This window comes from Thermobia domestica, chromosome 8 (assembly GCF_964235325.1).
Source record: "Thermobia domestica chromosome 8, izTheDome1.hap1.1, whole genome shotgun sequence".
NCBI classification, from domain to species: domain Eukaryota; kingdom Metazoa; phylum Arthropoda; class Insecta; order Zygentoma; family Lepismatidae; genus Thermobia; species Thermobia domestica.
The window spans coordinates 232,289,413-232,303,385 of NC_137461.1; the positions used below are offsets into that span (position 1 = coordinate 232,289,413).

General features: G+C 35.0%; 1 protein-coding gene across 1 annotated transcript in view; it reads left to right on the forward strand.

Annotated features, from left to right (window-relative positions):
* LOC145691956 (uncharacterized) overlaps nt 1-13,973 on the forward strand; it is a 233,440-nt gene that overhangs the window by 116,792 nt on the left and 102,675 nt on the right. Inside the window, exon 6 of the mRNA XM_081767256.1 lies at nt 11,448-11,653. Coding sequence (XP_081623382.1) covers nt 11,448-11,653 — 206 coding nt within the window. The remainder of the gene's footprint in view (nt 1-11,447; nt 11,654-13,973) is intronic.

Consider the following 13,973-nt stretch of genomic DNA (forward strand, 5'->3'; position numbering starts at 1 on the left):
TACCCCTTCTTTACCTAAAGTTTCTTCAAGCTTCGATATGTATGTCCTGATATTCTACAATTTTTCATCTTTTTTATGATATTTTTATCTCTGCCGTAATATGAGACTGAAGAAATCCATAATAAATGTGTAAACGTTTGCAAGTTTCCCTCGGGTTTCCTTCATTGAGAAATTTCTTTAAACACTCCTTCGCTCTTTTTTAACTTCTCGTCACTTGTTAGAATCTCATTATGTTTGTCTATGACGCAACGTACATGCGAAATATCTTTCTATACCCTCTCTCAACTTTGAAAGCTTCTAAAAGATATTTCACTCTCTCTTATTTTTTAAGTGGTCTTTAAACTCATTATAAACTATGCTTTTGCTACATTAACTCCTTTTCGACATTTTCTTAGCTTTCGTGTAATTCTTCGAGTCTTGTTGATTGCCAGAATTCTTCCATGTTTTGTATCATTTCTTTTTCTCCTTTGTAGCTGCTTGAGCTTCTTTATTCCATCACTACGTTTCTTCATCAATAAGGCATCTTCTTTGTCTTTCTTCAACAACTTTGTTTTTTGCTGGTTCCCTAAGTACTACTGATACTCTGATCTACTCCTCTTCCACATGCACCTCCTTTGTCTTCTTTTGCAGTACTTGCGACGTGGTAATTTCCTTTCGATTTTTTCAGTATTTGTCCCTTCACTCCGTTCGAACAGGAATATATTTCTTCTTTTTATTTCTTTGGTTCAGAAATCGGCTACTACAAGGTAGTGTTGCTTTACAGTCCTTTGCGTCATATAGGTTTTGTCTCCTTCATAAGATGAAGTCGATCTGATACCTTAGGATGCCACTCTTATATGTAATAAGGTGTTTTTCTTTCTTCTTGTGGAAGGTATTCGGGATGGCAAGATTCTCCGCGTCCCGCCACTTGTAGTTTGCTCCAATCTTCCTAATTTATGTCTTCCAATCCATATTCTATATATGTTAGTTCATATCCTGATTTTGACGCTTTACATGCACATCATGATCTCTTTCGAAGAAAAGATTCTCATGTAACGATCAATTCTGGAGAGCAATATATAGCTGCATCCAAAATGCTTGCTTTGCCTTATTACATCCAACTTGTGGCTCATAGACGCTGACTATATTTAAGGTTTCCCTTTCTTCTAGTACGAATTTGACTATCGCAATTCTGTCGCTAACTCTTTTCACATTCATCAATTTACCCTTGCAATTCTTGTTAAAGAAAATTCCAATGCTATTCTTTTTGTTGTTGTTCCCCGAATATTGTGTTCCTTTCCTATTAACTTTGATCTTAAATCTTTTCATTTAGTCTCGTGGCTGTATATTATGATTATTCTTCTTCTTGACAAAATTTTCGATAACTCGTAGCTCCTATCTGTGAAGGCCCCAAAGTTTCACTTTCCTATTCGGATATTTTACTGTTTCTGGACTCGCGTATTTAGCCCCTTCCGTTCATTGTTAATGGGTAGCCCCTGCATCCTTCTCGTAGCCTAAAGCGATCAGTACGCGCGTCGCTTCTGGGGTACACCATATCCTTTTTCTACTTTATATTTTTCCGACTTTTATTTGATTTGGCAATTGTTTTTACAACCAACTACCAATCTCGCATGAATTCGAAACCGGAAGACCAAGATTTGCAAACAATGTTTTCTCTCTAGTTTGAAACTACTACTACTACTTCAACTTACCGAACTGATGTTAAAAATTACATTACTAATAAAAGTTACAGAAAGTGCTATTGAATTTACTAATTTACTACTAAAAGATACCGTACTGTTAGTATTACTTCGTAAATTATCACCGCTAAATTATGTACAATCTTCGGACATTTTTCTGTTAAATGCTAATGGAATTGTAGATGTAACGATAGGTGATTTTATATTATTCTTTCACGTTATATGTGATAAACAGATTGGGTTACATTCATACAAGAAAGTGAAGAAAACTTGAAAAAAAATACGATCCTGTCTTCATAAATTTTGGGAAGTTCTACAAGTGTTTTCTTGCAAGTAGTAAATTATATGTAATGAACCAATATTAGAACAAGAATGATAGTAGTTTGGAACTGCTTCTGCTGTAATTTCTATTTTTTCATGTATTTTTTCTTTTTAAAAGTCTGAATTTTTAAAATCAATTCTACACTCGTAATACAAGACTAGTGATTTTCTGAACTAGTTAAGAGTCCATAAATATAGTTGAAATTTACGAAAGTTCTGTTACGCCACTTTTAACACGTTAGATTTCTATACTTTTTAGTTCAATTCAAGTACTGACGAGTAAATTACTGCATTTTTATGCTGTGAAAGTTTTTTCTCTCTTTCTTTTCATGTTTTCCAGTTTAATGGGATACTGAGACGAAAGGTAAAATCAAAAGAAACGGTAACTTAGTAACTTCTTTTAGAACAGAAAACTTCGTAATTTAGTACGTGTTCGTTCGTCATATATTAATCAACGTATGACTTTAGTACATGAAGATGGAAGAGTACCAAGCTTTGATATGATTGAACATCCTAACAAAACGAAGTGCAAACTCTGAACATATTACTACTGTATATACATTCGTGTAAAATATGATGAGTCATACTGGGCATGAAAACAATAAACAAAATCACAATATTCTGTATATAGAAAAAAAAATATATATATAGTGTGTCTATTAAATTTTTGTACTGTTTAATGAAAGGCTTGAATATGTAAGATTTTCACCGAGCTTTAGTTGTACACTCCGCATCAAAAAAATTGCGACACCTAACGCCCTGCAGTTAGGCCACCCAATATACACCTCCTTATCCCATAATCGTGTCAGGTAAAGGCACACCCTCTCTCTCCTCCTTTCTTCTCTCCTATATTAAAATTAGCTAACAAAATGAGCGCAATTCTTATTTCAAACTACACATGTATTAGTTTCGATAAAATGAAATAACAAAACCGAGACGAAACAAGATTCATAAGTTGATGTAGAGTGAAACTTAAACACACACAATGAAAAAAAGAAACCAACGAATGTCTACTACACAGAGATTTATAAATGATGTAGAGTGAGAGAAGAGGAGAGAAGAAGAAAAAGAAAAGGGATAACAGATAAAACTGTAGAATTCAAACGTAGTAAGAAAACAACATAACATTATAAAGTTCCGTTTCCAGAAATCCAACAGTAATATAAAAATAACGTTTGTTTTTACATATTTTTTCAGAACTATTCCAATATATGGAGGATGCTTTAAACATTCATTATGTCATTTTCATAATGAATAGCATACTAAATTTCAAGTAGAACTGTAGACCTCAGAGACACATATGGGATAATGTCAAAAGTCTAACACACATGCTTTGTTTCCACGTGGTTCGATTGCAAATTCGGTAGTGTTCATTGGACGTACTGTTCCAAAATACATTCTAATATACCCAGTAGATAGCGTTGGTCATATCCTCCATTTCAGACTACTAATGCAAACTGAACAAAAATGAAAAAAGAAAGAAACGAAACAAAAATAAAAGAAAAAAGAAAGAAACGAAACAAAAAGAAAAGAAAAAAGAAAGAAAGTAAGAGAAAACAGATGAGTAATATTTTACTGCTAAATTTCTATCAGAAATACTCTATATTAAAAGTTCAAACTGTATTGTAATGAAAAGTTACAAATGTTGGAAAGGAAAAGTTTATATTCCTCACAGATGTAGCATGTTTCAAATTTCAACGTGAAAAAAAACACATTGAATTATAGGATGGGAACAAATTTTGTGTCGAAATAGTATAAATAAAATTTTGTTTTCAAATAACCAAAGAGTTACCATTTTCTACTCTTTTCCGAAGATTTATCTGTTCCCAACATCCAGCAATGATTTCACCTCTTCCGGATATAACGTAATTTGCACAGATAGAATGAATACGCTAAGAGCTCAAACGGATTATCCTGTTAGTCGGATGATGTTGGTTAGGTTTTAGACCACCACATGGTCGAGGATTGAAATTCGTAGTGACCTGGTAATTCGATTGATACTCGGTAACCCAGAGGATATAAAAGAGATTTTACTCATTCCCTTGCGTTTAAACAGCATTTCTGTCAGAGATGATCAGGACTGGAGATGTTATCCCCAGAGCACGAAAAACACGATGCCGAAGTTCCCAATTAATTAGATTCTCCAGACCAGGTATATCAGACTCTCGCTCCGTTTTAACTTTGGAACATGAAGTGCGTGTGTGTGAGAGAGGAAGAGAGGGGGGAAGTGAAAGATGCAAAGACAGGATAGGGAAACGTCAAGACAGAGAGAGAGGGGGACGAATATAAATATGAAACATACTTATTATTACAGTGTATGATATAGAACGCACACGCTGTTTATTTGAATTATCACCAGTGATGCATTATAAGTTCTCCATCAGAAGATAAATCTCTGCATCCATTATTTTATGCGAAAAAATCATACTACCCGATGGAGAATCGAACCTAGATCTTCCATTTGGAAGCCTGGCACGTTACCGCTACACCAAACTTTCTACGTTTCTTTAGTCAAACTTTGTTTAACAAATGGTGTAGTGTTTCTGGGAACGATAACACGAAAAGTGTATACTGCAGATCAATGATAACTTTGGAATGTTCTGGTAATTCCCTTCTTCTTCCCCAACCAGCACTCGTAAATTGTCTCAACAATGATACAGGTGTTTGCTTCCACATTCTTATGTATTGCTTGTCCAGTATGATAAGTTGATTCTTCACAATCACTTTGTAAGAAAGTTTAACTTTGGGCTGAACAGGATTTGAACTTACGTTCAATAGTTGTACTTTTTATGAAGCCATTACGTTACCCCTACACTATCACACCATCTGAAATTACAAGCCAAATATTACTTACTTTAGCTCTGATCTTTGGAACGAATCGGCTTCTTTCTGTAACATTATTTACACCAAAATGCACAACGAAATTGATTTATTCGACAGCCGAGAAATGAGTGTCCACTGATAAAGCAAAACATACAATCGAGGAAAATATAAAAAAATAAAACATATTTGGGAGTAATTTTTCCGTGCAAGTTGAAAAGTACGCAAAAATAATAATAATAATAATAATAATAATAATAATAATAATAATAATAATAATAATAATAATAATAATAATAATAATAATAATAATAACATATAATATTCAGAGTAACTATGTTTGTGATTCCTAATCTCTTGAACCACCCGACCGATCTCGATCAAATTTTCAACATTGATAAGGTTCGGGCCTGGGAAGCTTTATTATCATTTCATTTTAACGGTAAAACTTAGGGTTGGGTGGAGGGGAGGAGGGTAGATATAAAAATGAATAAAACGTAATAACTCTTGAACCACCAGACCGATCTCTACCAAACTTTCAACATAGATCTGGGACGACTTTTGTCATTTTAGTTTACCGTTGCAACGTAGGGGCCGGAGAGAGGGACATATATATATATGTAAAAGGAAATGAAAATAAAAGTGACTGTCTTTCTGACTTCATAACTCTTGAACAACCCGACCGGACTCGATTAAATTTTCAATATAGATGAAGTTTGGTCCTAAGATGATATTTATTTATTTACTTTGACGATATAACTTAGGGTTTGAGGGGAGGGACAAGTTAAAAATGAATAAAACTTGATAACTCGTGAAACAAAGGATCTATCACGATCAAATTTTTAACATAGGTGAGCTTGGGGCCTGAGATGATTTTTATCATTTCACTTTCACTGGAGAACTTGAGGAGGAGAATGGGAGAGGGATATATATATATATAAAACTAAATAAAACTTACTGAACTCTTGAACCACCAAACCAATCTCGATCAAATTTTCAACCTAGATGAAGTTCGAACCTGAGATGGTTTCTGTCATATCACTTTGACGATGAAACTGATGAGATGTGGAGGGAAAGCGACAATTAAAAGGAACGAAAAATTACCGGCATATGTGGCAAATCTATAATTTTGGGAGTCGCTGAGATTAACAGGGACACCTCTGATGCTGTTTAAATCCAAATTCAGCTCCTCAACTTGAAGGAGGGTGATACATATAAAAATGATCGAAATAACCAATATCAGTGACGAATTCATGGTTTTCCGGCTCGCTGAGATGAAAATGACTGATATCAAGGAGCGCTTTAGTAATCCTAAACAGTGTCTGAGTAACAGAACATACTACTATTTTGTCTCAATTTTTCCAACGAAGCGGATAATTGATAATAATAATAATAATAATAATAATAATAATAATAATAATAATAATAATAATAATAATAATAATAATATACTATATTGTGAATGTGAACATTTATTATTATTATACTTTTGAACTTGCACGACGAAATTACTGCAAAATATGTTTTATTTCTGTAATTTTTCCTGGATTGTATGTTTTTCCTTCATTAGTGGGCACTAATATCTCTCTAGGCCGTCGAATAAGTCAATTTCGTTGTGTACTTTGGTTCGTTCCAAAGATCAGAGCTAAAGTAAGTAATATTTGGCTTGTAATTTCAGATGGTGTGATAGTGTAGGGGTAACGTAATGGCTTCATAAATAGTACAGCTATTGAACGTAAGTTCAAATCCTGTTCAGCCCAAAGTTAAACTTTTTACAAAGTGATTGTGAAGAATCGACTTATCATACTGGACAAGCAATACATAGGAATGCGGAAGGAAACACCTGTATCATGGTTGAGACAAATTTACGAATTCTGGTTGGGGAAGAAGAAGGGAATTACCAGGACATTCCAAAGTCATCATTGATCTGCAGTATACACTTTTCGTGTTATCGTTCTCGGAAAGAAACACTACACCATTTGCTAAACAAAGTTTGGCCAAAAAACTTGGTGGTGTAATGGTAACATGCCAGACTTCCAAATGGAAGATCTAGGTTCGATTCTCCGTCGGGTAGTATGATTTTTTTCGCATAAAATAATGGATGCAGAGATTTATCTTCTGATGGAGAACATACAATGCATCACTGTTAATAATTCAAATAAACAGCGTGTGCGTTCTATATCATACACTGTAATGATAAGTATGTTTCATATTTATATTCGTCCCCCTCTCTCTCTGTCTTGACGTTTCCCTATCCTGTCTTTGCATCTTTCACTTCCCCCCTCTCTTCCTCTCTCACACACACGCACTTCATGTTCCAAAGTTAAAACGGAGCAAGAGCCCGATATACCTGGACTGGAGAATCTAATTAACTGTTAAGTACGGCATCGTGTTTTTCGTGCTCTGGGGATAACATCTCCAGTCTTGGTCATCTCTGACAGAAATGCTGTTTAAACGCAAGGGAATAAGTAAAATCTCTTTTATATCCTCTGGGTTACCGAGTATCAGTCGAATAACCAGGTCACTACGGATTTCAATCCTCGACCCCGTAGTGGTCTATAATCTGACCAACATCATCCGACTGCCACGATGGTCCTTTTGAGCTCTTAGCGTGTTCATTCTATCTGTGCAAATTACGTTATATCCAGAATAGATGAAATCAATGCTGGATGTTGGGAACAGATAAATCTTCGGAAAAGAGTAGAAAATGGTAACTCTTTGGTTATTTGAAAACAAAATTTTATTTATACTATTTCGACACAAAATTTGTTCCCATCCTATAATTCAATGTGTTTTTTCTCACGTTGAAATTTGAAACATGCTACATCTATGATGAATATAAACTTTTCCTTTCTAACATTTGTAACTTTTCATTACAATACAGTTTGGACATTTAATATAGGGTATTTCTGATAGAAATTTAATAGTAAAATAGAACTGTCTTCTATTTTCTCTTTCTTTCTTTCTCTTTTCTTTTTGCTGTTTTATTCAGTTTGCATTAGTAGTCTGAAATGGATGATATGACCAATGCTATCTACTGGGTATATTAGAATGTATTTTGGAACAGTACGTCCGATGAACACTACCGAATTTGCAATCGAATCACGTGGAAACAAAGCACGCGTGTTAAACTTTTCACATTATTCTGGATTTGTCTCTGAGATCTACAGTTCTACTTGAAATTGAGTATGCTATCCATTATAAAAGTGACATAATGAATTTTTAAAGCATCCTCTATATATTCGAATAGTTCTGAAAAATGTGTAAAAGCAAACGTTATTTCTATATTACTGTTGGATTTCTGGAAACGGAACTTTATAATGTTATGTTGTTTTCTTACTACATTTGAATTCCAGTTTTATCTGTTCTCCCTTTCTTTTTCTTCTTCTCTCCTCTTCTCTCTCTCTCTCTCTCTCTCTCTCCCTAAATAGGCATCCATCGGTTTCTTTTTTTTTCCATTGTGCGTGTTTCAGTTTCTCCCTAAATCAACTTATGAATCTTGTTTCGTCTCGGTTTTGTTATTTCATTTTATCGAAACTAATACATTTGTAGTTTGAAATAAGAATTGCGCTCATTTTGTTAGCTAATTTTAATATAGGAGAGAAGAAAGGAGGAGAGCGAGGGGGTGCCTTTACCTGACACGATTATGGGATAAGAAGGTGTATATTGGGTGGCCTAACTGCAGGGCGTTAGGTGTCGCAATTGTTTTGATGCGGAGTGTACATACTTTCAAAGTTCATTGTGGTTTCTCTTTTTGCTTAAGGTATTCTTTTAAGTTTGAACTACGTACCTTTCTTTCATGAATCTGTATTGTAACGTATAAATCAGAAGCCTGAATGATACATATGTTTTCTTCTATCGAAGAAAATTTGTTATGAAAAATAAGTGAATTCTCAATATCAGCATAAAGACAAGACTTCAGCAGTCTAGAATGATGTACCTATTGTGTTATGGCTTTAAGATTGTGTCACTCTATAGAACCATATTCCTTAACTATGTAAATTTCATAGAGAGTACCTTCAATATTCTGCTGTTCTCAAATTAGTAAATATCTAGATATGTAATTATATAACATAAATCAGATAGTTTCCTTGTACCCTTTAGAAAATTGCACCAATCTTTCCATATCTTTAGAAATTTAAGATTTTCTGCCTTCCCATTACTAATGAGTCATCCTCATACATTACATTTAGTGACTGTAAAAATGTCATTCCTATAACAACTCTGAAGCTTCACTTGCGTTCCAGTAAATTCCCGAATTGATTAACATGCCAATTTTCATATACAACGACTTCCCCTTTTACTATTTTTCAAATATACGTATGTGTGGTCGTTTCGTTATATGGAGATAAAAGTTACGATACAAACATTTAAACTAAAATACCTAAAGCATATCTTAATATCTAACTTTAAATTTAAGCATGTACTATTATTAAGAAAATAATGTTGAACATATTAAGAAGTTTGTTCTGGAGGTTAAAATGGCTTGGTTAACACGTTAGCTGCCAATGGTGAATTTTGTTGTTCACCGGTAGAGTGCCAAGCGTGCTTACTTACATTATTCTTGTTTTGTTCATATTTTTTAAACATAATATTAATATTGAAAGATAATCTAAGGCATGGTAGTGAATCCGCGTGCATAAAAGTTGGGGGTCCGATCGGACCTACGTGTGTATATTTTGTTTATGGGCAAGGGGGTAAATTACAGTTGAACTGGCAACTCTGTTAGAAAGTTATTTGTTTATTACTACATGTGCAGAAGTGAGAAGTGTGGATATATTCATCTTGCTTTTAGTGCTAATAAGTAATATCTTTGTGCAATGAAAAACGAAGAAATATGCGCAGAACTCGATCTCATTAGTAATAGCAGTGTAGTGATCTAGACTTTTCTGAAAATTCAGCAAATGACAGGGACACTGACATCTTGTGAAAATAAATTAGAATAAATAATGAATCCATTGTTAAACTTTTTAACATGTCTCTGAAAAAGCAAAACATAGGTCCGATCGGGTCTACAAAAGCAACAAACGCTTGTTACTTGGTATTTAACGCCCCTAGCGGCGTTAATAATCAATATCAAAGACCGAAACCTACATGTGTAATAAAAACACTACAGTTCATTAACAGTAGAGACAGGATTTAACAATACAAGTACTCTAACGTCAATTCGGCGAATTAGAAATTGTGGGTCTGATCGGACCTACAAGAACATTTTTTTTAGATCACTCTCGTAGGTCCGATCGGACCCACATGGCAGCTAACGTGTTAAAATCGAAGTTGTGATTATTATGCTAACTACAAATTATCTTTAGTTTAAGTAATTTACCGGTATCTGGTAAGGATAACGTTAAGAATGTTTTATAATTAGGAAGTAATATGATGTCTATCTTACATTACAAGATACAAACACCAACAGTTTTCTGCGCTAACACATACCAATCGTGTATGAAAACATATTTGTTTATCGAAATAATCAAACCTAACTTTACTATACTCTACGTAACCTAAAATACTAGAAACATAATTATTAGGTAAATATGGATACTTAAGGTTGTAATTAGCTTTTTTTCTTATTTTTAACATAAACACGGAGCACAGCAATTAAGGAAATAGGTTGATTCGGTGGGAGATAAATGATTAACAAACACAAACCTTTGCCTCTGCTTATTCAAAGTAGGAACCTCCTTCGCGGACACACGACTTTGTATTATCCAAAAAATCATGGAATGATTCCTGTAAGTCTTCGACTGTAATCATATTCAAGGTCCTCGTCCCTGCTTTCCGGATAATGGGAATTCCGTCAAAAATGCTTCTTTCAATTTGAGAGAAGTTAAGTAAACACATATGGAGCTCTTGCGAGTATGCGGGAGCTGATACTTACCCTTTACCCGTCTTTTGGTCCGAAAACTAACGAATGCAATAACACACTCTTTCCAATTTGTTTCTCCGTTACAGGACGGAGCACAGCTTACGTTTCCTTAAATCTTTCATTTTATATATATTGGCGAAAAAGTTTATTATTTATTAGCTCCCCCCCTCTCCAACGAGGTCTCGTACTAATCTAACACTTGTATTTCGGTAATTAAAAATAAGTCTCGAACTTTGACAACCATTTCCGTTGTTCTGACAGACGTGGTTGGATCTGGTTGCGCGTCGTCTTTTTTCTTTTTTGACCTGGTACCAATTGTATCCATTAATCCATTCCAATATCTCAAATGTTTTGTTGCAGGTTTCCTTAAGCATGAATTCATTATTGAAACTGTGACGAGGTATCACAACACCAGTCTATACAATCATAGCCGCGTTACAATCCACTATTGCGACAATCCAAGATGTTAATTTCTGCACGTGTTTCCAAGGTCACAGCACTATGAAAATGTTCCGTGACACAACTACCTTCTTAGTCAATGAATAATAATAAATGAATAAAGATCTGTCTTGCTTTTTAATTGGAATACTGCACATAACTAAAATAACTTAGTTTTCTTGTTTAGAAATAAAGAAATACTAGCATGTTGTCTCATAAAGAAAAGTATCTAATGTGGATATTCTATATTAAGAATGAATTATATTTTCAGTTTCAGGCGGCAACAGAAATTAAGAATATTCTTTTATTATGTTTTCTAGGGATACATAGGTGGTCTTTTAGGGGGAGGAGCGCTTAGTGACATACTAAATTCCGTTCTGAGCGATCTAGCCACCGCCACCATCAATAAGGTAGAGGATCTCTTGAATGAGAAGATTGTGGCAGCCATTAAGAAGGTTCTAAATGAGGCACTGGAAGGGGTAACACTTGGAGACATCCTTCAGTTCCTCGGAATACCACAAGATCAGTAAGAAAAAAAATCAGTGTGAAATCTATGTAAAAAAAATAAAAAACAGTGGTGTAGTTCTCATTGTTCTTGTCTGTCTTTTGAGTCGTTATTGTTTTGTTATATGACTTTGTGAATGTATTATTTTTGTGAACTTGTCTGAATATTAAAATTGTTAACAATTCGGTATCAATTAAATATTGTTCATTGCCTGTTGATAACGTGTTCATTTCTGCGTTTACTCATTCTAATATGCTCTATTACCGAATGTTAGAGCTCGTAGTGCTGATCAATAATTTATGAAGCGAAACAATTGTACGTTTCAGATATCTAACATGTAAGTCAAGAGCACTGCTTTTTGAAACTATAACAAATTTCAGTCCATCATATTGGAGGAATAATAATTAACGTGTGTTGTTGAATGTTCGTACATGACTGTAATCTACATAATCAATCAAATTCATTAATTTTCGATTTTCTGTGTTACTTTTGATACCAGATAGTAATGAAACCAACTATCTTATTCATTCCTTACTAGTTAAATGGTCCTGTCTAGATACATAAGGGATATTGACTAAAATTTGAATCAAGGCAGATAAGTGAATACTTAGTGATGTGTAAAATAAACATCACAATTAAGATCATTCACAAAAAAATGGTGCAATTTTAATCGTTAAATCTTTTTTCACACGCCATAATGGCCTTGGTGTGTGGCATAAGTGAAATTCTATTGAAATTCTATCAACAATATTAATCTGTAATTATAGGGAAAAATGTGATCCAACTTGGAAATTTTAGCGAAAGAGAACTTTTTGGAAACTAAGATCTTAAATATTATAACACATAGGTTTAGTTGTTTTAAAAATTTAGGAAATTAGGAAGAAGAAATGATAAGATCTTCCAGCTCTCGTGGCTACTAGCTTGAGGGGGCAAATAAGATCACGTGTTGCGAGGATTGGATCAAGGTATCCTCGTCGCCAAAAGTGCCTTTACATCGCCGTGACGGGTATGTGACAGCGCAGTACTCTAAGGAAGGGATGGTTGCATAAGAATTTGTGATTAATTCTGAAGAGTTTTTGTTTTGACTAGGGAAATAACGTAGATATAGAGAGTAAAGGCACAGATTTCAAGCATCAGTGCACTGTCATCTCTGTTTTTTCAATTTATTGCCTTATATGTTAAGTTAAACACCACAACATCTGTCACTGATAGCGTAGATCAACTTACTTTTTAAAATTGCCACTTAGCTTATTTGTCCAAACATTAATCTCCAGACATGATGTAGAGAGAAGAGAAAGAAAGAGATACAACATCTGAAAGATTTATGTAATTCACTAAGGAACTATAGGAACCGACTGAGCTAATTACTGCGACTAGCGCTTTTCAATCTTCAGGAATTTACTACGACATGTTTCCTAAGTCCTAAATCTGTGCATGAATTATATCATTCACCTCACTGTAATTATTTGGGAATGGAAACATTACGCTTAACATGAATATGTTTTGCTGTCCTAAAGCAAGGACAATACTAAATGTAAATAAGGTTCTCATTATTATATAAAACACAGAAGTATTTATTCCGTGTATAGAACAATATAATACAGTAGCTAAGCAACATCATAATCACTAACGCAAGCAGGATTTTTCCAACGGGGGGGGGGGGGGGCAAAATACCGATATAGAAAAATCTTTAAGTTCTACGTCCCACGATTATGCCGGTTAGGCTAAGGGAGACGGGGATGTTAAGTAATGAATGAAATGGTGGAATGAAGAAAGTGGGAGGAAACGGGAGAACACCGAGAAAACCCACACACACGTTGTTCGTCTAACACAAAGTTCAATTGGCGAAGGCTGGGATCGAACCCGGGACCCCAAGCAGCAGAGGTGAACGCTGTACCACTGAGCCACAGCTTTCCCCGAGTCAAACGGCCCTGCGTGAAAAGGGCCCGGATCAAAAGGTCTCCACAACAAAAGGATGCGAGTCAAAAGTCCCGAATCGAAACGCAACTAATCAAAAGGGCTCGCGTCAAAAGGGGCCAAATCAAAACGCCCCTCATAAATAGAGCCCGGGTCAAAAGGGTCCCACGACAAAGTGACCAAAGTCAAAAGGCCCTGCGTCAAACGGGACCGGGTGGGAAAGGGTCCGTTACAAAAGGGCCCGAGTCAAACGGCCCTGTGTCTAAAGTTTCCCGGTTAAAAGGGCCCGAGTCGATAGGAGACGAATCAAAACGCCTCTCATTAAAAGAGTCCGGGTCAAACGGGTCCCACGACAAAATGACATAAGTCAAAAGACCTTGCGTCAAAGGGGCCCGGGTGAAAATGGGTCCCGCTACAAAAGGTC